At 39.3% G+C, this 26,825-nt stretch overlaps 1 protein-coding gene across 2 annotated transcripts in view; it reads right to left on the bottom strand.

Moving 5' to 3' along the window:
- Positions 1-3,782: 3,782 nt before the first annotated feature.
- Positions 3,783-26,825, bottom strand: part of unc13c (unc-13 homolog C (C. elegans)) — a 174,689-nt gene continuing 151,646 nt past the window's right edge. For both annotated transcript variants that reach the window (XM_083552177.1, XM_083552178.1), the window contains exons 29-32: positions 22,778-22,925; positions 6,565-6,657; positions 5,282-5,441; positions 3,783-4,140 (exon numbers count right to left, since the gene is read on the bottom strand). In XM_083552177.1, the coding sequence (XP_083408303.1) occupies positions 3,855-4,140; positions 5,282-5,441; positions 6,565-6,657; positions 22,778-22,925 (687 nt within the window). In that variant the 3' untranslated portion in view covers positions 3,783-3,854. The remainder of the gene's footprint in view (positions 4,141-5,281; positions 5,442-6,564; positions 6,658-22,777; positions 22,926-26,825) is intronic.

Genomic DNA, 26,825 nt, shown 5'->3' with positions numbered 1-26,825 from the left:
TTATTAGTTCAATTAAATGCTGAGGTAAAGGAGGACACTCGGCTCTGCTTGGTGGTTCTGCGTTTGCTGGTGTTTCTGGGTCGATTTTTGTCTTTTTTTTTTTTTACACTTTTTTCTGGGTTGGTTTGAAAGAAGAGCCAGCTCCAGCTCCAGCTCATGCTAAACGCTCCTTTAACCAGGAACCAGTAAAATACCTTTACCCAGTTTCAGCAGATACATTTCCTCACCATGCTGACACCATCTAGGAGGAAAAACAAGGACCTCAAATACATTGTTCAGGTTGATGATCTCATTTCTACAGCTGTTGAGGGTCTTTTATGGTGGGATTTGAACTCATCATCTTCCAGTCAAAAGGTCACTGAGCTACTACGACCCCAAGCAAGACCCCAAGTGTGGTAGTTGGTGAGATATTGTCTCCTCAGATGTGTCTTCTGATTTTTAGCATTTCACTGATAACAATTATTATTTACACGATTTGCTTTTGTTTGGTTTTTCCACGGATAGTAAAATTTTTCTTCATCTAAAGAACTTCTTCCAGTCTACAGTCACATGCTAAATACTGAGATCTCGCTTAAAACCTCATCTCACAGAAAACAGTGCTGGTACCGGAAACTAATCTATGCTGGTGTAGTGCTATAAAAAAACAGGATACATCAGCATGGAAGGGACAGGGAGAGAAGAGAAAGAAAAACTCCCAGAAGACACTACAAACATGGCCGCCACAAATGACACTCGCTAGACTTTACACTGTCGCATGCTCACAGTCTCCCGGGTTCTGATTAAACTCACACACACACACACGCACACACACACACACACACACACACACACACACACACACACACACACACACACACACACACACACACACACACACTCAATGACAGTGTTTATGAGGACTCTGTCCTACGATCAGTTTGTGTACTGATCGTATATTATATACGATATACTGACTGTATATTTAACTTTTTACTCAACTACATTTTGCAAAATCTGTCGTTCCTTTTTATTAATGAGGATAAAAACGTGACTGGTGAAACACGCAGCGAGTCACCAATCAGGATCGAGCGCACGCTCTGTTTTACACGTGTTCTGATCGGTGCTCGGTGAATCTACTGATCACCAACATACAGTTCAGCATCAGTTCAACATCAAGCAGAACATTTAGAGAGGAATAAATGATGAAGAAACTCCAGACTCGAACTCGCCACAACACACGTGGGATTATTTGAAAGGTTTTGGGTTCATGATCATTATAATAGAAATCAATCATTAATATCATTCTATTAATAGATCAGTGTGCTGAGAGTCACATTCGAGTCTTTACACATCAACTGAGGTGATTAAGTAAAGAGTCGTGTGATAAAAATGATAATAGGAACATTATAGTTATAACAAATCATAGTGATTTCGATACTTAAGTACATTTAAAGGCATGTACTTCGTCCATCACTGCATGCATCTTGACCAACTACCAAACAAGGCTGGAGAAGTCCAAATACTTTTGCTCAGACAGTGTACTTGTAGTGATGATTGTCTGGTCGTGGATGAATCCATCTTCCCAGCAGTGTGTGAGGAGAACAGATCAGCTTGCATAGAGGTCAGGATTAGTGGAAATAATGGCCTCTAAGGTCCCCGAGGACTCCCTTTGTATCGATCTGTCCGTTCCTCACTCGTTCCTATAGTATAAAAAGCGTCTCACCTGGTCTGAAGTGCTGAAAAATTGCGTGACAGGGACGATCATCAGTATTGATCATAGTGGGGTCATAAATGTAGTAATAAATTAGACACGCTGGATCAATAATAAGCTGCAAGAAAAAAATCTAGGTCACATGAATCATACTTGTTAAGCCCCGCCCCTTAATCCTAAACCCCCATATATATATATATATATATATATACATACATACACACACACTATATGGCCAAATATCCCATTCGCTTATAACATACACTCATCTGGAAGGATGTTCCAGTGGATTTTGTAAAGACTGGTGGTCATTCATGTACAAGAACATTAGTAAAGTCAGGTAGTGATGTAGGTATCTACAGCTTAGTTACCACAATATATTTTGTTCTGCCAGAACAGACACGATCCATCGTCTTTAAGATTTTAATCCTGAATGTGGAGTCACTGACTCTGGAGACTCCTTCCATACCTGTTCAGTAGACGTTTCTCCTTACAAATTTCTTCTCCTCATACAAACCAAACTTTTTTTTTGGCTTTCAAATGTTTCAAGTTTCTTCAAAATGAACTGTTACTTTATCAGTAATGTATTCGAACCTCATATAATGCGATGACGTGTTTTTTTTTTCTGTTGGAGCACTTTAATGGCTGTCGTCTGTCACATAACTTCGAATCAACACCCGGGGTTTATAAATGCTACATTTCATGCAACAATGTGGGTAAAAAACAAAACAAAAAAACAACAACACAAAAACGAACAGACGAGAGAGAACAATTTCTCACTAAATATATTTACATGACATACAGTTCGCCATCAGTGCAATACATAGGAATGTTGCATAATTACCAAATATTAAATTTTTTCCTTTGTAAAGAAAAATCGGAAAGAAAAAATGAACAGATCGAGACAACGCGCGCGACCCGGAGAACAGGGAAAACTTCACGGAAATAAAGATCTGCAGTTCGGAAAATCGCTTCATCACCTATTAGACACGGCATTGCAAACAAACAAACAAACAAACAAACAAAAAAACCAACAAACCGACTTCGCATGATCGCATATAATTTTCTGAATACAGGTCATGAATTGCTTTTGTACAACTCTTTTTTTCCTTTAAATATAACTTTGGCAGTTATTTTTGAAACGATGAAATAAACTGAAGAAAGAGAAGAATTGAGAAAAGATCGGAACCAGAACCAGAACCAGAACCGATGATGAGGCTGAAAAATGCTGGAGATTGCCTTTCAATGCGCATGTTCACAGTGATCATTCTGAAAGGCTGGAGAAAGCCGGAAAAGGAAGAGTAGGAAAGCCTGGAGTTATAGAAAGAAAGAATTAAAGAAAGAAAGAAAGAAATGCAACAATTAACAATGAAACAGCGTGAAGCCCCCAGCATCCTGTTCTGCTCAGCACTGAAGGCGGCCCTCGCTGTTGTCAGTGGCTATAAAATTACAAACGCCTACGAAGAATTTGACAGCAGCAGGTAGCAGTCCTCGCCGTTTAGTTTTATTTTTATTTCTTTTTGAAAAAATGTTTTAAAAAAGAGTCGAGGGAATAAAAAAAGCGTGAAACGTGAATGGGAAAACGGAAAGAAAAAAAAAAAAAGACGAGACAAAATGCTACTCAGTTCAAGAGGTTATGATCCCCACACACACACACACACACACACACACACACACACACACACACACACACACACACACACACACACACAGAGAAAAGAATCAGGCAAATTTAAAAACATCACCAACGTTACCATTAACCGTTATGATTTTTTTTGATAATTGTTTTTTTTTTTTTTTATCTCATATCAGGTTTGGCACTTTATCTGAACAAATATCTGTAAAAAAAAAAAAGACTAGTCTTCATACAAAAAAGAAAAAAAAAAAACGTCCCGTTCGAACGTCTCGTTAACGTAAAGTAGAATATTCGATAGTGAGCATACAGCAGGTAAACACTTGTAGTACATACGCTTTTTTTTCTGAATGAACATTCCGACAGATGTTTTACACACATGCACAGAAACGAACAACACGACTCTGTCCCACGTCCTCCGTAGCGTCTCCGCCGTCCTCGCATGTTCTTCTCACCTCCTTTTGTTTTTTTTTTCTTGTTCTGTTCTGTTCATTTTTGTTCCTTTCTCACCGAAATCCTTTCATCCTTCCTTCAGGACGCTTCCTCGGTCGAGCGCGTTTCCGATTTGAGGCGGACGAACTCTTTGGCCACTTCGTCGTTGGTCCGTTGCGAGAGGATCCTAATGATGGTGAGGCCCGTCTCGTCCATGGTGATGCTGCGGATCAGAGCATACGTGGCGTTCAGGCTGACTTTGTCGCTCAGGTCACGCAGCGGCAGCACCGTCACGCCGATGACACGGTCTTCACGGGCGAAGCAGTAGTCCTTCAGCGACACGTGCAGCTCGTACACCTCTGGGCCATGCTCGCTGCTCAGGATACTGACGAGAGGAACAGACGTGGGAAGGGAAGAAAAACAATGAAACACAAATCATTTAGGGCTATTTATTCCATTGGGCATAATTGCATTCTGGGTAAGATAAATGTGTCCTCAAAAAAACTATGGCAACATAGTCATGTGACATATCAAAGCACTGGCTACATTGTCGAAAACTGATTTCTGGGTTATGTAGTGACATCACGTGATGCCACCTGCTCGTAACTACTAAAATATAGTACAACACTATACTGATAGAATGTCAGTGCGCAAGTTCTGCCTTGATACAGAAAAAGTAAACCTACGCCAACATAAACATGTGACATATCAAAACACAGAACAACCAGAAGAGTTGATTTTTGGGTAACAAAGTGACATCACCTGATTCACGTGCTCGTTAACCAATTAAATATGCAGAAACAAAAACACACCCAGGAGCCTTGCTTTCAGGGTAATTTAGTGACTTTGTGATGTAATTAACCCTGAAAATATCCTTAATTACAAAAGTTGTATGTGTCCTTGTTTTGGTCAGATATAAATTTCAGAGTTTCATTATCAGGTGCAGAAGGACGTTTACTGTTCTCCGACTCGACACCTTGATAATCACCAGACCACTTTGAACATTAAAGCAAAAAAGCCTTTCAGTACTGATCTTTTATAACAGGAGTGTGAATGGCTTCTTCCTAAAAGTGTGTGTAGGAGTGTGTGTGTGTGTGTGTGTGTGTGTGTTGTATGCATTTAAAACACTCAGGCATGTTGGTGTGCTTCTAATCAGCCTGAATTTCAGTAAAGCAAGCAATCTATCTATCTATCTATCTATCTATCTATCTATCTATCTATCTATCTATCTATCTATCTATCTATCTATCTATCTATCTATCTATCTATCTATCTATCTATCTATCTATCTAAAGAAGGGAAATGAAGCACTTTTAGTCAGTTTTGCTCTGCAAATATTAATGACAGATTTAACTCGTCAGTCATGGGAGCTGTCCATGGTACTGTACAAGGTGATAATTCACGGCTATGTGTGAGACCTTACACCATTCTAACATCTCACCTCTGGATGTTAACTATTCACTAACAGCCTGTAACACTAGATCTGGATGATCATGTGTTAATGAATAATGAATTGAAGTACTTACTACTGGAATGTTTCATTGTATTTAGGTGACCAGTTGTTGTTCTTGGTCTTGGTGCTGTATTTGCGTTTCTTGTCAGCGAGGTTCGGCCCAATCACAGTGATCTCCACGAACGGTCGGAACATGGTGTTCGTCTGCCAGTTGATGTTGTTCACACCCACCACTGGGGAACAAAATAAAAAATGTTTTAATTGCAATTCCGATTCTGAAAGTACCCAAAACACAGCAAATACAATTTAACGACCTGCTTTTATTTTTTCATTATACATTATGACCACCTGTCTAATATTGTGTTGGTCCCCCTTTTGCTGCCAAAACAGTCCTGACCCTACAAGCATTAACAATATTTACTTCTTCAGCAATTTAAAGTAGAGGAGCTACAAGGGAATTGGACCACATGAACCATCCTTCGCCCCCCCCCACCTGCACCTGCACCTGTCACCGGTTCACCACTGTTTCTACGATGATTCAGGACCATGGCCAGTTGCATCATGCACAGCACATGACTGAAAATCCTTTAAAAGAGATCTGCGTTTACTCAAACCACGCTGAGCGTTTTTCCCAAATCTGCGTTCTTGTTTCATGTTAGTGTGCAGGAAAGAACAAGACGTGGAGTAGTAAATGTGATTGGGATTTTCTTTAGCCTCAGGGTTATCTGTGCTTAATGAACTCTCAGGTGTGGTTTTTCAGGTCTGAGTGTGAAGACTGTAAACTTTAATTAGATTTCTGGACCTAAAGCTCCTCTCTGTTTCTTTAGAGACAAATCGAGAAGGAAGTACAATAACAGATAACACAAAGTGTGTGTGCTGTCAGAGTTATTAAAGCTCTAATCTAACTACCGAACACTAAGATAAGTCCATCATGGGGCACGCGCACACACACACACACACACACACACACACACACACACACACACACACAGCACAGAGATCTGTCCATTATGCTTGTGTTTGTGTGTGTGTGTGTGTGTGTGTATGGTATATGATGGACAGATCTCTGTGAAGTGTGTGTGTGTGTGTGTGTGTGTGTGTGTGTGTGTGTGTGTGTGTAGTGTAAGACAGACAGGTTACTGTGCAGTGTAAAAACAATGTGTTTGTTTGTACATGTGTACAATTTTGTGTGTGTATGTGTTTGCGTAAGATTGTGTGTGTGTGTGTGTGTGTGTGCATAAGAGTTTTTGTGTGTGTATGTGTGTATGTGTGTGTGTGTGTGTGTGTGTGTGTGTGTGTGTGTGTGTGTGTGTGTGTGTGTGTGTGTGTCTGTGTGTGTGTGTGTGTTCAGCTTACCCTTCACATTGACTTTATGTTCTCCGGTACCAGGGTGAGAAATGAGATCCACATGCATTACCATTTCTCCCACCGAACTGGACGATGACTGACCTGTGATCACACACACACACACACACACACACACACACACACACACACACACACACACACACACACACACAAAGTCTAAAGAAAGCCACAATTAAACCATTTCTACAGTGAACAGGAGTCTGCATATTTTCTTGTATATAAATATAGACACACACACATACACACACACACACACACACACACACACACACGTGCGCACACGCGCACACACACACACAATATTAATTAACGTATAGAAATATCAGGACCACGGACAGTTCTGCATTTATGCATCCTTCACTGGACACTTCAACAATCATGGAACTGTAATGAATAGACATTCAGTTTAAGGATGAGGATGAGTTTCCTCTCAAAGTTTCTTCCTCATGAAGTCTCAGGGAGTTGCCATTGGTTCGCTAATTAGGAATAAGCGTTTATACTAACCTTCATATAAATTCATATTTTATAACCTCTTTATCAATGTAAAGCTGCTTTAAGACAATGTGATCTATTTAAAGAAGAAGTCCTTATCACTCCTCACACTGCACCAGGCTGCCTGAGATCTTCTAGCACCACTTGACTGGTTCCACCTTCTCTCAGGGGAAGAGGTTGGTATACAGTGCATTAAGACTCTATTCTCTCTTGTGGCACTGAGGTGGTGTAATGAGCTTCCCACAGATGTCCAAAGAGCTGAGTCACTGGCTTATTTATCTTCAAATGACAGGTAAAGACCTACCTCTTGCTGAAACTACCACTTTTTTCCCAGTTTGTTTTGTCTTTATTAAATAAAAAGTGATATAATCAGATTTTTAGGCTGACGGTATCTTAAGTTTGTAATTTAATGAACCAGTGTTGATTTATTCATTAATGGAGACTCAAAGCACTTTTGTACATCGCTCTAGATACAGGCATCTGCTAAATGCCATAAATGTAAATGTAAAAGCGCTCTACAAGTAAAACTGAATTGGATTGAATTGAAGTCTTTGGCCAGAACGACACACAAGGCTGGTACATAAGCCACTTCAGTCTCTCCTCCTGAACAAGATGAATATTCATGAAATAAAAGCTTCAAGTCTGAGAAACACAGTCACTACACTAAATGGACAAATGTATGGATACACCTGACTTTTCTGGCCATATCTGATTCTTCCACAAAAGGTTTAGGCTCACAATATTGTAGGATGTCTTCTGATGTCGGAGCATGATATTTTCTCTTTATTTGATCTAGAAGACCCAAATCTGACCCCCAACATGACAATGCCCCCGTGCACAAATCCAGCTCTATAAAGATATTAGTTGGGGAAGAAGATCTCCTGTTATAGAGCTTGAAACCCTATTAAAGTCTTTTGGGATGAATGTGAACACTGACTGCATCCCACTCACCCTTGTGGCTGAATGACCTCCACAAAATCAAGTAGAACATCTTCCCAGAAGTGTGGCGATTATTATTACAGCTAATGGAGACCAAATGTGGAACAGGAAGCTCAAAAATATAAAATCAAATTCAATTTTTATTTGTCACATACACTTAAAAATAGAATTTTCTTTTTTTTTTTATAAATTAATACAAATAAATCATTAAAAAAAAATTTTAATCCCTATTTTTATACTTTATATATATATATATATATGAATTAGACAGAAGGGATAGGTTTACAGTATATGTATATATATATGATATTGACAGAAGTCCAGATTTAAAGTGTTCCAGTGAGAGTCACTAAAGTGTCCATGTGCTGATATTAAAGTAACATTAAAGTCACAGTTGTGCAATTGTGCAAAAGCACATACCAATATTTTGCTCAGGTGTTCACATTCTGGCAATTTCATCTAGCTTTACTAACAAATCAATAAGAACATGGATCTTCACGCAGTCCTGGTGACCTGCTTTCTCTCTGACAGACGAGCTTGTTTATGTGGATAATCATCCGAACGAGCTGTACTTATTACACACCATCGCATGGGAACAGCACTAATTTATCACGATGACAATCGCATACGGAGGAGCAAAGAAGAAAAAAAAAAAAGAAACTGCACGACGAAAGGAAATAAAGACGAACTGATGACCTTAAAAGGACGTGTGTTTACATGGAAACATTAACGATCCTGGTGCTCATCAACATCACTGATAACTTGTGATGTCATAAGTGATGAAAGTTGGGAGGAGAAAAGAAAGGCGTTGTGGGTAATGATCGCAAAGCCACCTGTTCCTAGGAATCAGTCGTTACTATAGAAACCATAACATAGTGGAACAAGCGCACGCTCTTATCACCCAGATAAGAATGTTCAGCGGGGAGTCGGATTCGGATCGGATTCTGGATTGGCCCCCTCACCGACACCTAGGGGAGATGAGCCTAGAGGAAACCCAGATAAGCAGATGAAATCCTTCTGTAGGAGATCGAAACCCATTCCTACATACACTATACAGTACAATCATGGCACAGTACAAAAATGTCGGCACTCTTTTACACAGAACTCAAAAATAAACTGGATAACATGATTGCCACCTTTTTAAAATTGTAAGAAATAATTGCATTCCAATCATGTGATGCTCCTGTAATATGTACTGAGACACACCTTTAGCAAGTTACAGGTGTGGGCAATATAGTGCTCACACCTGCAACCAGTTACAATGGAGAAGTGTAAGGAGTTGTCTGTAGATTTGAGAGAAATTTGAAGGCTACAAATCCATCTCCAGAGATCTTAATGCTCCTGAGTCCACTGTGTGCAATGATGAGACAGATGAGACACATGTTTTTGGTAAAGAACATCATGGCACAAATTACATCCATGTATCTCCACTGTATCCATGACAAATCTAGCTTACAAAAAGCTAGTCTGTAACTAATTCGACAAAAATAGTTCATATGTAACACATTTGTCAAACAGCAGCTAGTGATTAGTCTAAAACAGCTAGCTTGTAAGTACATAGCTAGTAACTAGTACAAAGAATGGCTAGTGGGTTATTAATTAGACAAAAATAGCCATAACCGCTATAACCTAACACCGACCATTAGCCTGAACAATAGCTAGTATGCAACTAACTAGACAATTTACCAAGTAGTGCTAGTAAGTAGCCTAAAAACAGCTTGTTTTGTATGTAACCAATTAGACAGTACATATTTAGTAATTAGTGTAGAAATAACTAGGGACCTATTAGCCAAAATAACTAGCAACTAAATCTAGCTAGTAAGTAAATAACTAAACAAAATTGCCTTGATGTAACTTATTATCCAAAAACACAGCTAGTAATTAACCTAAAATTAATAATATGTAACTAATATGCCTAAAAACAGCTAGTATACAGATATAATATAAAAGAAAGTATAACAGATACCAGTACGTACAGTTTTGAGACTAAAGAAGTTCGATTGGAAGCAAATTGTACATATTGAGTAACTAGAATGAATAATAGCTTGTGTATAACTAGTTAGCCATAATAACTAACAAAAAAGACAGTATGTAACTAATTAGTTTGAGACCAGCTATTAATTTGCCTAAACAATAACTAACCCAACAGCAGCTAGAAACTAGCCTAAAAACAGCTAATATGTAAGTTAACATTAATGTGAGATATGTTAGCCTAAAAAAAAAACATTTCACTAAACAGAACGTACATATAGTACATAACGTACATATAGTAACTAGTGTAAAAAATAGCTAGTATGTAGCATATTAGCCAAATAGTGTAAAAGTCTCAGTGTGTAACTAACTAACCTATGATAACCTATAATAGTAATTAGTTTAGAAATTACTAGCCTGTACCATATTAGCTAAAATAACTAGCAACTAAAAATAGCTGGTAGATAAATAACCAGACGAAATTGCTTGTATGAAGCTAATTATCCAGACAGCAGCTAGTAATTAGCATAAAACAGCTAATATGTAGCTAACAAGCCTAAAACTAGCTACAGTATTATATAAGTACATACAATAGCTTGTAACTAGCGTGAAATGTCGGTTTGTAATTTGTTAGCTAAAGAGCAGCAGGAAATTGAAAAGCATCCTGGATTTCCGAACGTTCCCACACTGAACGCCTCGGAGAGATGAGACTGGAGGAAACCCAGAGTAACCCAGAGAATGCTGATAAACCCTTCAGCAGGAGACGGACACTAAACGTCACATCAGTTGCTAAACGTCTCATAAATGATTCATACAAAAGCGTCCGAAACGTCAGAAAATGCTAAACCTCTGAGAAATCTCTCATTTCTCACACTGTTACTCCGGGAATGGGCCGAGGGCCAATAAACAAAATTAACGAGTTCTCCAGCAATTTTTTTGACCTCCATCAGAAGAAATTCAGAAGAGTTCAGAACTAAAAGATTGAAGCTCAAAGCTTCCTGCCCACTGAGCTGGTAGTGGCTTTGTGGGATTTCCCTCAGGAAGGAGCTCTGCACAATGCAGCCCCAATCCTGGAAATAAACCAGGACTCAAAAATCAGATGGATCTGAACAATACGACCCTTTTATAGATCAGATGCAACTCGGGCCAAGGTCCAAATAACACTACACTCATTTATCAAATAAAACACCCCCCCCGAGGACGAAGAGTGGGCCGAGACACGGAGGGAATATAGAACATTCCCCCAATTCATCACAGCAAAAAGGAAAAAACGTGACCCGAAAGCATCAGTTTACGCCAAGGTGAATATAATCTATACACCACCCAGCTATAGGGTATCTCTAAACACACACACACACACACAATAATACAAATGAGCCACATTTTTCAGCCTACTGTTCACTGTCACATTTCCTATAACTCCTGTATTCAGGTGTCATAGAGCTGACATTGTATCTGGCATATGTCTAAATAAGAAAACCTCTATAAGCCTGGATAAGCTTGCTTAAGCCTCTATAAGACTGCATAGGTCTCCATAAAGCTGCTTAGGTCTCCATAAGCCTGCATAAGGCTTTATAAATCTGCACCAGTCTCCACAAGGCTGGATGAGGCTGCAAAAGTGTCCATTAACCTGCATAAGCCTCCGGGTCACATAATTCTCATAAGGCTGCATAAGCCTTATCTCTGTGTTCTGTTATGTAGCTTTATGCTGTGTGATGTAGCTCTATGTTGTGTGAAGTAGCACCAGGGTTCTGTAGAATCATCTCATTTTGGTGTGCACTGTGTCAGCTAAATATAGTTGAAATGACAATAAAAGCTTCTTTAATTGAAAAAGTCTCTATAAGGCTGCATAAGTATCCATAAAACTGCATAAGCCTTTGTAAGGCTGCACATGTCTCCATAAGGCTGCAAAAGTCTCTATAAAGCTGCATTAGCCCTTATAATCCTGCACAGGCTGCACAAGCCTTTACAAGGCTGCTTAAGTCTCCATAAAGCTACATAAACCTTTATAAAGCTGCATAAGTCTCCCTAAAGCTGCATAAGCCTCTATAAGCCTGAACAGGGCAGCACATGTCTCCATAAGGCTAAATAAGCCTTTATAAGGCTGCATAAGGCTGCACAAACCTGCAAAATCCTCCATAGTGCAAAATATGCATCTATAAGGCTGCATAAGTTTCCATAAAATTGAATAGGCCTCCATAAATCTGCATAAGCCTCTGTAAGGCTGCACAGGGCTTCATAAGTCTCCAAAAGGCTGCAGAAGCATTCATAAGGCTGCATAATTCTGCTAAGCATAAATATAGGTAGTATTTAACCAACTAGACAAATAATAACCAGCCTAAAAAAAACGCTAGTAGAAGACTAACGACCAAAATCACAGCTAATGACCAGTCTAGAGACCAGTCTAGAGTTTAGTCTAGTGACCAGTCTAGAGACCAGTCTAGAGTTTAGTCTAGTGACCAGTCTAGAGACCAGTCTAGAGTTTAGTCTAGTGACCAGTCTAGAGTTTAGTCTAGTGACCAGTCTAGAGACCAGTCTAGAGTTTAGTCAAGTGACCAGTCTAGAGTTTAGTCTAGTGACCAGTCTAGAGTTTAGTCTAGTGACCAGTCTAGAGACCAGTCTAGAGTTTAGTCAAGTGACCAGTCTAGAGACCAGTCTAGAGTTTAGTCTAGTGACCAGTCTAGAGACCAGTCTTGTATGTGATTAACCAATTGAAAATGCATCTAGTTAACAGTCTAAACATACCTGTTATGTAACTAATCATTTTAACAGAACAGAATTTATTAAGATTTAGATTTTATAGTTCTGCCAATAAAAAGAAATCATTAAGCACGTTGTCCTGCATGTTGGTATTTCTTGCTCGCTCCCTCTCCTGTCAGATGATTGGTCAGGAGATAAAACAGTTGTGTGACTGGCTCCTAGAATCACACAGAAAACCCTGCGCTCAAAGCTCAAGATCAGTTGAATGTATAAGAGGAACCGGGTTACGTCTCCTCATCGCTGTTTATAAAACCGATCAGACCGTAGCTGCTCCGGCGCAGTCAGAACCCCGACCTGAATCCAGGTGATGAACGAGCTGGAGACTGAAGACTGATGTTCATCAACAGTACTACACTTGGCTGTCAGTGGTGATGAAGGAGCTCGAGCAGAACAGCGGATTGTGACTTAAACATAACTCAGTGTCCTTGGAATCACGCTGGACGTGTTTAAGGTTCAGTGTACTTCTCAGAACTCCTCCTCTCAGTGTCTGTGTCGGCTTTTTTTTCCTGATGGTACCGAGACTTATCCCTGAACATGCGGCGACTCACAAGAAATGTGGAACTCCAGACAGATGTTTTACTTTCTCTCAGCTCTGATAGACGAGCTTGTTTATATTCATGATCATCATCTTTGAACACAAACGCACGAGAACAGGAACAAGATCATTTATCAACATGTCAATCGCATACGGAGGAGCAAAGAACTGAACCTGTGTGCTGAAAGACAATAGAGACGGACTGATGACTTATAAAGGACGTGTTAATAATAAAACATTAGTGATTCGCAGTGTGTTTTACAACTAGAACTTCAGTGGTGTCCTACCTGAAACAAAACATCTCTTAATCCAATCATTACGACTCCACGTCTACAGAACGCATCAGTATTATAGACACACACAGGATCTCATACAGTCAGAATGAACGTCATCACTAAAGCAAGAAACCCAATGAACACAATTCAACACGTCTCCTTTCACTGGAGCCGCAACTGCACCTCCACATACATCATCTCCAGCAGAAGCGTTGATATTCACCTCATCACACACACACACACACACACACACACACACACACACACACACACACACACACCTCCACATACATCATCTCCAGCAGAAGCGTCGATATTCACCTCATCACATCACCCCGGGGTTTCCTAAGTTTTTCTGGGGATTTTAAATGAAGGCAAATTGTGTTATTTGTGCAAATTCTACAGGAAGGAAAACGCTCAAGTATAAACGGTTCATGAAAACATGTAACAAATGTTTGGAAATGTTTTGGCGAGATTCCCTCACGATGTCCAGCTTTTCTTTAGAAGTCTGTCAGGCAAACGAAATGGTTTCTTCTCCTCTGTCAGCCGAGCAGATGAACTTTCGAACGAGCGCACTGATATCACTAAAAAAGCCATTACGCTTCCTTTAATCACAAAACTGAATTTCCTGTTTAATTAATTTTCCAATTAAAGCCCGGCATCTCCAGCTGCGGTTCTATTTATTTTCTTTCCATCCCAATTCCCATGTTGTGGTTCACGTACTCCACGAACGTGCCTCGTTAACACGTTCGTAACGATGTAAACCAGTCACTTCGCTGAGTCTGGGAAAGTTCGAACCAGTTCAACGGGTCATATTAATCGTAGAGCTGTTTTCAGGAAGTTACAGCTCTACCTCTGCCATGTTAATCTGTATTCTATGTGACTCTCAGGACACGCCTCGCTCTCTGGCGAAGATAAAATCGATCTACATATCAAATACTGGTCACTTTATAAACAATTAAAGTATAGCACATCTACTAGAGATTATATATCAATAAATTAGTTTTCAAAACGATGCATCGTAATAGAAATGTTTGTGAAACTTGTGTCCGATGCACATCCTTTAAAGCCATACATCATTTTAAGGACACACCAATGCTAAATCTCACATCCCTGATTCCCACCTCTTACACTGAGAAAAGGTGGGACCAGTTGAGCAGTGCTAGAAGATCTGAGAGAGCGTGGTGTAGTGTGAGGAATGATCAGAGCTTTGGAGGTAGGAAGATGCTGGTCCAGTTTTTGCTTTGTAGGCAAACATTAGTGTTTTGAATCTGAAGCCAGTAGAGGAAGCAGCAGTGGGGTGATGTGGAAAAACTTGGTTGAACAAAAGTCATGCAGATGAATTTTAGATCATTTGCAGAGGACGGATTGCGTCAGCAGTGAGGTGCAGTAGTCCAGTTTTAAAATGATGAGGAACTGAACAAACACCTGAGCAACCAGTGTGGATCAAAATGTAAATATTATAAAGAAATGATCAGGCTTTATTACAGAATTATTCCCTGTGCCACAGAAGATATTCTTTCAGCATTTCATCTACTAGAATAATTCAATACGTTTCTGTCGAGACATATTAAGAGGATGTTGGACGATTTGTTTTATCCTGAAGCTTGTCTAATCGTTCGAGGTCTTCCCCCTCGGTTTCCGTTCGGAATTCCAGATGAGCAGTTTATTGGATTTTTGGATGACAGACATTCGTATTTGTTTGGACAACACCCTTTTGACCTACTCCATCTACAGCAGAGAAAACGTGAAGGATCAAACGAGTTTAGACAGATGCTGTTCAGAGAGGGAATACAGACGGTCAGCATGGAAAAGGGCGGGACTGAAGCTACCAAGCTACTAAGGTTCAGTGTACTTCTCAGAACTCCTCCTCTCAGTGTCTGTGTCGGCTTTTTTTTCCTGATGGTACCGAGACTTATCCATGAACATGCGTCGACTCACGAGGAATGTGAAACTCCGGACAGATTTTAAAGTAAAAAAAATGTACAATATTATTATTTAAAATAAACAGGTAGGAAGAGTTTAATAATAGATAGTGAGGGCTGAGGTGTGTGTGGTCCACGGGAGAAAATGCTACCCAACAGTAATATATTACTGTTTGTATTACCTATGGCTAAACATTCTTAGCTGAAAATTAATGACATTAAAAAAAAAGTTAATTGCGTAAGCTGTTTGTCAGTGTTGTGCCTCATCATCTTCCATTTAGCACATCGGCTAATTCTAAAAGTTCTTCACATGATGAATAGAGAGCATCCGAGGAGAGAAAACACACAAAACTGGAGAAACCCTGATTATCGCATTAGCATAAGTGCTTCTATGTCATGTAATCATTTATTCCCAACATGTACAATTTCTACTGTTTTTTTTCTTGACTTGAAATTGTTAAATTAGCATAAATGCACGACTTTGGAAAATTCACGAGTCCTCTTGAAACCCACCTGCGTCAGCGTCACGGATAATCAGGGTTCGCCTGAAGGGGCAGGGTCAAGATTCGTAGCTTTAATTGCAACTTTATTTCCACAAAGCGCTGCTAAATCACTCGCTCGTTAGCATTCTTATGAATTTTGCATGAGAATGGATTGACTGGATGTCGCTGGGGAGCCTCGTACACCTGCTCAAACATACGTCTTGTGATGCCTGAGAGGGAAATGTAGGGTCTTTCAAGTGGGCCGTGTAAGAACACTTTACAGTGGACTTCAGAGGAACAGAAGATACCTACGCATATATCTAAACATCCAGGATGAATATTAGATTCTGCTGATCGTCTTTATAAGATTTTATGAACAAATGAAGATGAATCCTTGGAGTGAGAATGTCTCGGAATAAAAACCTCCAAAAAACATCCACGCTTTTAAATGATGCATTGTAGGAGCTTCCAAAATTGTTTTTTTTGTGGTGTATTGGATTGAAATGTGAGATGATGCCACCTCCCCAGTTTGAAGCAAATTGGACCCTTTAATTGCATCACTTATTTTAAAATGATCATTAATGCAAACCCAGGAAAAAAAATGTCCTAAAAAAGAATATATAACCAGCTCACACTATATTGAGAAATGTATGGAGGCACCTGGAGCTCATTGGAATGAACTGGACCACTAACTGTGCCCTGGGCCTCCTGACCTCACCTACATAAGTACCTGACTTTACAAACGGCCTTGTTTCTGAATGAGCACAAATCTCCTTTGTCCTGCATTTAACAGGTTACTGCTAGTCTTTTCTTTGATAAAGCCTATGTGAGAGAAGCATGCATTTGGATAGATACGACTTTCAAACTTAAACAGACCTGACTCTCATCAGAATGGAAATAAAATTCTGAGCCGTATTGGGAAATTACAGAACCAATAAAGGAGTGTGTAAATATTAAACAGAAGCGGGCCCAGAACACAACCCTGTGGGAGAGGTGGGGAAATTTGTCAAAATGTAATTTGTAGTTGGAAGGAGAGAGAAAATAATGGTGAGAGAGAGAAAGATAAAGATTAAAGAATACATTTAGAATGTTTCTTTTTACACAAAAAAGTGCTTTTTTATCTATATTTCCTTCCAACATCTGTAACAAATTGGGCTTTTTACTGGACATCTATGGCATTTAGGAGACACTCAAATCCAGAGCGACTGCAATAGTCTCTATCAAAACACAAATTCTGATTCTGGTTTATTAAAACACAGACTAAGAACAGCATCAGTCTAGAAAAACTGCTAGGAGGAAATATAGATAGAAAAGCACTTTTTTGTGTGTAAAAAGAGACATTATAATTTAAGTGCTTCTAAAATAGATGGTTCTTTAGATTTTTAAAGACTGATAGTGTCTTAGCTGTTTGGACATCCCGTCAAAATTCATTCCACCACCAGGGTACCATAATAAGGAAGTGTTTTAAAGGATATTTTCTTCCAACCCAGAGAGAGAGACACCAATTTTGTACGTCTATGAGGTGTCTATGAGTGTGTTTTTGCTGCCCCATAAAAATCAGTTTGACAAGATAATACATGGCTTCATGTCTCTCAGAGAAATGGTGCATTGTGGAGGAGGTTGTGTGACAGAGGAGAACCGACTGAACTGACAATTGGACAAAACTCTATTAGGAGAATGTTCAAAAGAAAACCAGATTGGATTAGAATTTGGTGGCTCAGCACATGGGCTACTAATGAGAAGGTTGTGAGGTCAGATCCCTACACTGCAGAACTGCTCCTGATGGTCTTTATTGTGGAAAATTCTGGTTCTTTAGTACAGCGAGTGCTGCATGTCCTCCAGGTTGTATTAAAAAGTTTCAAGACTAATTTTGAGCGAGTCTCCAAACTTTTTGATACCACCTGTCACTTTTACCTTAGAGCACAGTAAAATTCTTTCTTCACATATAGCAGCGATGTTTGAAAGCTGGGATCAGAATGTTACAACGCCCCTTCGGCATACAGGTTTAAGGGCCTTACTCAAGGGCCCAAGAGTGGCAGCTTGGCGATACTGGTGCTTGAACTTCTGATCAGAAACCCAGAGCTTTAACTTCTTATCTACCGCTTTCTAATACAGTATACTTGCATCTCATGTTCCCGGTTTTAGTGTATCACCTTAATTCCGAAGTGTTTTCCTCTTCCTGTACAATTTTAAATATTCTTATCTTACAACCTATTATGTTCTGAGTTCTGATAATTCTGAGCTCCTCAGACATTTCTGTGTCCATCCCTGTCCTCAGCCGCAAATCTTTAGATGGAAGGGATGGTACAGGGATGGTATATTCCATTTTTAATCATTAATCAGAATCACTTCAGTTCCTATCTGACGACGGTAAAGTGATTTGCAAATTGGATTCCTTAATCAGGACACAAAAAGAAGTGTGTAGCGACTGATTCATTTCTAAAACCACTGCTGCAAAGAGGTCTGGCATGATTTGTCTTGATTTAGAGGGCTTTCACTCTGCCAGTGTAATTGGTAATGGGAAAGCGGTCATGCAGACCGGGAAGAGCACTGCGGTACCGACCCCGAGACTATCCGCTTATAAATAAAAAGAAACAACAAAATGTAGAGTAAAACGTTTATGATTCTGATTTTGATATTTGATTCTGAAATGTAGTGAAGTGACAGTAAAAATGGAAACACGTCAGTAAACTACAAATACACAAAAAAGCTACTTAAGCACAATAACAAATGACATTTACTTGGAGTTCGGTTGTGATGAGTGTGAGCAGTGTGTAAACCACATTACTCACACATTACAAATGTTCTAGAACTGTTCCGCTGTTCTCCTCCACACTTAACGTTCGTGAGTTGTGTGCTGATCAAGTCTAAGGCTCTAAGGGTTCGGCATGTAGACTCTCCCAATTATAATGGTGAAAACTGACAGAGCTGAAAACCTCTGACTGTGCAGATTCCGAGCTCGTCCTGTGAATGGCTAGAGCAAGAAATCCGAGTTAAACTTCTGCTTCTACAAAATATCAAACCTTATGTGATTCCAGAACACACTGCGCTTCCAAATGACCAAAGCCTAATGTGTCATTAATGCTGCCAAAGTGTCATTACTGTCATTACTGCTGGCATTTACCTGATGATTGTAGCCAAATTAGCATAACTGAATGGAGACTGATGGTATCGAACATCTGCTACACAACCTCCAAGTACTTCCTGGTCTACAATAAAATTAACCTTAACTTACTGTAAAAGCTTAAAATGTAAAGCCCTTAATTATTAGGCTTGGAGAACATTCATGCCTCAGGATTACACAACCTTCAACTAATCTTGGGCTTTTTTATGCAGCTGGTCTTTTGCGAGCGAGTTCTAGTCAGATTGTTAAGCTAATATCTTTTTTCCCCCAGGAGATGATTTTATGTTAGTTTTCAGCTGCTGAAGCCTGGAGGACATTCTCAACTCAGTGGACATTCTAATGACGTTGGACCGAATGGGAGATGTGAGAAACTGGCTTGACCTTGATCGTGCAGTGCTTGTAAAAAGTGTGAACAGATCTGTTTTTTGAGTTACAGTACACACAAGAATTGGACAGTGAATGAAGAAAGAAGGAAGAAAGTTCTGTGGCGTCCGAATGTGACATTTCTGGCTCTAACAGAAGAACTTCAGTAAGAAGAAGAACAGGAGAGAAGATGTGATCAGACTCCCTCACCCTCACAGTAATACATGGTGGTGGAAGCTTAATGGTTTGGGGTTGTTCTGGAGACGTATTCCAGAATGTGAAAGAAATCCTGAATTAACATGGCTCCCATTCCATACTTCAACACACACCATCTGGACTGCAGCTAATTAGAACTGACATTACCGTATAACAAGACGACGAGACGATGAGATCTCCACAAGATAATCATGGAGCGACCTGTCCAGTCACCGCACCTAAATCCTATTGGACTGCTCTGGGATGAACAAGAAAGAAATCTCCTACTAGTAAAGAACATCTTTAGCGAGTATTCCAGGAGGCACGGCAAAGTATTTCAGCTGAGTGCCTGGCTGCCGAGAGTGTGTTAATCTGTTCTTCATGCTAAGGGAGGATGTTATTGAACACATTTGACTCTGAGCCGATGATTGTTTAAGATCAAATTGTAATCAGGAGGACTTTTGTGTTAATCAGGCTCTAAATCCACCAAAATGATCCCTGCAACACAAACAGATAAAGTGTGACATCTCCAATCACTGCTGAGCTCCCATGCCTCATCCACACACACACACACACACACACACACACACACACACACACACACACACACACACAAAACAGATGTCTTCTCTCTGTTCGAAATGATACATAAATGGTTATAATAAAAGCTCAGATGAAAACCTGATTAAAGCAATAAAAACGTCCTACAGAAACACTAACGCCTGAAAGTAGACACATATTGGTCGTATTTTTCCATCACGCAAATGAAGCGATCGCTCACTGGTCAAGATGCAGAACATCAGATTAAAAGGTCATGAGTTCAAATGCCAATATTGCCAACCTACCACTGATGTAAACCAGTAAACAAGTAACGACATTATGTTCTTTCTTTATTCATTTATTTAGTCATTCAATTATTCATTGTATTTTCTGCAGTAATCAATAATTAGCTGGAAGTGTGTTTTTTATAGAACCGTGTGCCGAGGAGAACAGGAGGTGAGGTGAACTTCTCCATTACTCCAGTTAACGGAGTGATATGGAACACACTACTTTTCCAGTGTGGGAAATATAATTGAGGTCCACACGAGGATTTGTGTGAAAAACCCAGCGAACCCCTGACCAGGCAGGTACCAAAAAAAAGCGCTACCTCTGGGTTAAGATGTGTTGATATTCTGATCTGAAGGTCATGGGTTCAAATCCCAGCACCACTAAGCTGCCCATGTTGGGCCTCTTTGCAAGACCCTTAACCCTCAACTGTACTGTACAAATACGATAATTGTAAATCGCTTTGGATAAAAGGGTCAGTTGTCAAATGCCGGTACGGACAGTGACTCAATACACACTGGGATAATGACGACTCCAGTCACATGACTACGTATTTGAGTTGCCACCATTGACATGTATCACCAACGGACAAGACAAACCTCATCTGTCACATGTTTTCTAACCAGGTTCCTTCAACGGCGTTGTTAGGCAGCTATCGATTTTTTGAAAAAGAAAAAAAAAACATGTAGAAGTCATTAAATGCAATTAAACGGAACATCAATTCCTTCGCATCGCAAACGTACGTAATTGTTTGGGAGCCAAAATCAACTGTCTCAAACTCACAGGAGGACATTCGAGTGCAGTAAAAACAGACAACCGCTATTAATCCGAGGAAACAAATACAAAACTATAGGCAAACAGAATCCAGGGGTAAAATCGGTACAAAAACAGAGTCAAAAACGCAAATCGGCAACAAGATACCGGTCTGGAACCACAGTATATACCACTTTATATATACCTGGTAAGACAGTTGAGTTGGTCATGAAGAACGTTACTTCACAGAGAGTTTGTGAATGGAAGTTTCTTTTCATTGGAGTGTGTGTAAGCAGTAGTCTGGAGATGCAGAGCAGATGACTGTGTATATAGTTTGAGACTTTGAAGTCACTTCCTGTCTTTGCCGTCGTTTTTCTTCCAGTTTAGCGATATGGATTCTTTTAGGTTTTTATGTAAAGCTTCATGAATGTCTCTTAAAGGAAAAAAATCTGGGCAATTCCACATATAAAAGGAATGTATGAATAAATAATGAAAGGAATGAACTAATTTATGAATAAATAAATTGACTGAATAAATAAATTAAGATCCAGTGTGTTTCTTAAATGCACAGTTAAATAGACCATATCTTTAGAAAATTAAATATTAAATGCAAAAAACCACACACAAACACTTATATATGCCTCTGTATTACCTAAATGGGGTCTAACAAATATACGCTATATATTTACATTTTTTCATTAACTGAACTGTATTTAATTAATCCAATTTATGCCAATTTAGTCGATTATTCAAATTAATTAATATAATTTTTTTAAAGTATATTTATTTTATGCAAAACACTCATAAGGAAACTATTTGCAGCACTATTACAAATATTTACAATTGTATAATATGTAACTGTAGTTACTTTTCTATACCCTTGGCATTAGAGTCTGTGTTTTTAAGATTAATCAAAAAAATTAAAAACTGACCTAAAAAAAAACTTATAAACACCCAAAACTGCTGTAAAATGATTCCAACAGACTTCAGACAGTTAGTAGACGCATTTTCGTGAAAACAAATCGCGTTTCCGGTACGGATAGAGTAAAAGAATGGCCGACACTCTGATCAGTGCCATCAGTACTGAATTGAGACGCACCACAACACTTCACATTCCAGAGCTTGAAAAAGGACTTATCATAACATAGGAGTGATTTCTACCAAACTTGCCTTGTGTCCTACAGCAGAACAACACGTTTCCCATCAACTCAAAGACATCGTTATCAAGGCACAGAGTCCAGAGTAGAAACCTGACATTGAACATCATCCATCCATCCATCTCTCTGCATGATTATCAGAGTAGAACCCACACGAGCATGGCGTGTCCTGTCCCATTATCCCCGCAAATCTCTTTCCAATTTTACACCAATGCAATTAGAACATGGATTTATTGTACCATGTCCATCTCCAAAAGTCCTCATTTCCATTAACAATATTATAGGAATAAAGCCACTTAGATCTTCTCATGCTTGCTTATAATTCACATAATTCATATCCGCTTCCCCCCCCCCGAACACGCCATAATCCCTATGATTTATTTCTCCAACAGATTTATTTCTTACCTTGAGACATCTGGGTGCAAATATACTTTTTGATCAAGGCATCTGTGGGTTGGGCGTAAAGGCTAAGCGTATATTTCAAAGACTTCAATTCAGGACTTTTCTCCAAGAAGGTTTTCTTCAGGCCGTTTCCTCCAGCATGGAAATATTGCTGGGAGAAAAAAAAAGAAAGAAAGAAAGTAAGATAAAGAGAAAAAGAGAGAGAGAGAGAGAGAGAGAGAGAGAGAGAGAGAGAGAGAGAGAGAGAGAGAGAGAGAGAGAGTTATACCACTTAATAAACACTGCTATACAGTATAGTAAGACTTCTTCTGAACCCATACACAAAACCATGTGGCAGATGATCAACTTCATCCCATCATCAAGTCAAGTCAAGTCAAGTCAAGAAGCTTTTATTGTCATTTTAACCATATATAGGCGACACAGTAATGTTTCTTCAGAACCTTGGTGCTGCATTTACCAACATAAAAAACATAAAGCTACACAACAGATTCATCATCATTCGTCATCATCATCATCTACATAGTTTGAGAGAAAAGCTACGGAAATAGCGACCTAGCTAGACATTTGAAAGTGCTAATCTGATCTTGCTCGTTTTTGTTGGAAATCCTAAAGACTTATGGGTTTGATGATCTTCCATCATAAAACTGTCTGCATTCATGTTTTTTGGGATCTGGGATCTCTGAGTTTTGGTTGCCAGATCACTGGCTGTGATTTGACACGTTTTAAAGTGAGAAGCTTCAGGAAACATGGACATCGTCATGGTGTAGCATTCCCTGGTTTTTTTTGTGGTACATCGTGTGATTAGGGTGTTAACGTTCTAGTGCAGTGGAAGGATGTTGTGAATTTTTTAGTAATCCTAAAGAGCCATTATGAATTTCATGGGCTTCCATATTAAAAAACAATGTCTGCCACAATTCAGAAGTTTGGTCTCCTTGCTGGTGAACATTGATGGATTGAGAACTAATGAATAGTCTCTTTTGCCATTGTTTCCATGCTAGTACCTAGCTACTGTTAAAGCTCTGTGGCGGTGGGAGCTCAGTGGTTTAAGCTCTGGATTACTGAACGGAAGGTTGAGGGTTCAAGCTCTGGTTTTGCTAAGTTGCCACCCTAGGGGGCCCTTGAGCATCTCAGTGCTCCATGTACCTCCAACCCTGTTGTAACAGTCGGAAAAAGAACATTTCGGCCATAAAGTGTAGCTGTAGTGAGTCTGCGTCACGTTCGAAAAATATCGAGTGGTGAGAAGTTTGATGTTTTTATTTGCTCTGACACAGACACGATCCTGACATGTCTTTCTGGAGATGTGACGCCTCGGGGAACTCCTGTCACACATCAGCAGCAAACAGCTTGGAGGGTGTTTCTGTGCACAGAACTGCTCACAGCTCCTCCAAGTGTGTATGTGTGAGAGTGTGTGTGTGTGTGTGTGTGTGTGTGTGTGTGTGTGTGTGTGTGTGTGTGGGAAGACACTGATAGAATGCTACGCCTTGATGGTTGACAAAAACCCATTAAAAAAAAACATCACCATTAGACATCTGGTCAAAACTAAAGCTGAGCCCAAGCCTGAATGTGGTTTCCTCTCAGTTATAAAAACCTATAAAACTTTATAGTGTATTTAGACAGCAGGTTTGTCTCAGTCCCATTTTGAAAATATCTCACTTTTATAATAGAAAGAAAAAACCAAAGAAACTGTCAGAATCATAAACTTGTAATATCTTACACACACACACACACACTTGGCCTGACTGCTCGTTAGTGCTGAGCGATTAAACGGGCGATGACCAGGCGTCTGGATGAACGCGTGACATTTCCGGCACACACACTCAGGCTAAAACTACTCCATTAGCCGGATGGACAATAGCAGATTAGCGGTCTACTGTTGGTGGGATGCTAATCGAATCTCCGTTTGTTGATTTTATGATGTGATTAAACCAGATTGAGTTTTTAGGACTGAGGCCTTCCAGTAAATAGCAATCAGGGATTCAGTACTTTAAACCCTGTCTATCTCATTTACATTCTATTCTATTCTATTCTATTCTATTCTATTCTATTCTATTCTATTCTCAATCAATCAATCAATCACATTTTATTTATAGAGCACCCTACAACAGCCAAAAGGAGCACAAGGCGCTTTCCAGTTAAAACAACAAACGACAACAAAATATAACAACACAATAAAACAGCAGTCGAATCAGAGGCTATGTGTCAAAAGCTTGTATAAATAAATGTGTTTTCACCTGTGATTTAAAAACACTCAGCACAGAGATGCTTCGTAGGTGCGCTGGAAGTGCGTTCCACAGCTTTGGTTCCTTGATGGCAAATGACCGGCTTTCAAACTTTATATATTTTAACTTGGTAGTGACCAGAGAGGTATGTTCAGAAAAGCGGAGAGTTCCGGCTGGTTGGTAGACCGTTACAAGTTCAGCGTTCATTCTATTCTATTCTATTCTATTCTATTCTATTCTATTCTATTCTATTCTATTCTATTCCTTCTCTCAGATCTTCTCATCTCATTTCTCAGTAGCTGATTTGTCTCTTATAGGGGGCGTGCTTTGCTAATTTTTGAAGGTTTTTTTTGTCAAAAATGTCAGTAGTTCAATAAAAATCATTTATACACACGTTATTTAACTTTCCATACAAGATGCAACTAAACATGTTTTTATACTTTATAAATCATTTACAAATATAAATTGTATATTTTGATGGTTTCTTTGGTCATTTTATCATTTTATTTTGTCATTAAAAAAAAAAACCAAACATGTCATCACACCAAATTGTTGTGTTGTGTTGTGTTGTGTTAGTAACTTTATATAGTTAGTAGAGTTATTGTAGTTAATATAATTCGTATATTTAGCAGTTGGTACACTCTCTCTCTCTCTCTCTCTCTCTCTCTCTCTCTCTCTCTCTCTCTCTCTCTCTCTCTCTCTCTCTCTCTCTCTCTCTCTCTCTCTCTCTCTCCCTCTCTCTAAATAATTTCGCTCGGTAATGCTGACTGGTCAAAAACCGAGATGTCTACAAATCACTCTAATAACACACTTCTTAATAAGACCACACATTTAGCCTTCGACTCCTACAGGAATAACATTAATGGCATTATGATGAGATCACAGTATGCGGAAATGTGTTACAGAAGTTTGTCAGCAATTGTATTTTGATTATAATGCTTTCTACCTTTGTCCACATACACTACTGACAAAAGTATTGGGACACCTGACTTTTCCACCAACAAGTTGTTCTTCTCCAAACTGTTCACACAAAATTGAAGGGACACAATGGTCGACTTTGTAGAATTACATTTTCCCTTCATTTGACCTAGGAGACACAAAACCTGTTCTAGCATCACAATGACAATGTGCACAAAGCCAGCTCCATTAACATGGGCTGGAGTAGAAGATCTCCTTCTATAGGGCTTCAACCCTATTGAACATTATGAATGTGAACACTGACTGCACCCCAGACCTCCTCACCTCACCTACATCAGTACCTGACTTTACTAACACCCTTTCACCTGAATGAAATCTCACAAATCTCCACAAAATCTAGTGGAACATCATCTCAGAAGAGTTGAAGTTATTGTAACAGTAACTTGGGACTAGTTGTAGAATGGGATGATGTTCAAAAAGCAATCTTTTGGTGGTATAGTGCTAAACTAGTGGTGACAGGAAAGACTGAGAATGCTGGTTTTGCCTTTTAATCAGCACAGAGAGTCGATAGTTGGAACGATGGGCAAAAATCCATACCCATAGTTTTACGGGTTATAAAGTCGAAAGTGGCCTCTCTAGACATTTCTCTTTCTTTCTTTCTTTCTTTCTTTCTTTCTTTCTTTCTTTCTTTCTTTCTTTCTTTCTTTCTTTCTTTCTTTCTCTTTCAAATCACTGATGCCACATGCTGTTTTATTTGTATTTCACCCTTCATTAGAGGTTTTGCAGAATTAATCAGCAAATTAATCAAAGTTAATTGCTGGAACTATTGGTAAAAATCCATTCTTTTTTTGTCTTCATTTCTTTCAAATCACACAAATGTTTATTCGAAGTGTCTTGATTTATCGAATTTCTTT

Source organism: Silurus aristotelis (genome assembly GCF_946808225.1).
Source record: "Silurus aristotelis genome assembly, chromosome: 10".
NCBI lineage: Eukaryota > Metazoa > Chordata > Actinopteri > Siluriformes > Siluridae > Silurus > Silurus aristotelis.
The sequence above is the reverse complement of the archived record's forward strand: the minus strand, read 5'-3'. Positions and strand labels throughout refer to the sequence as shown.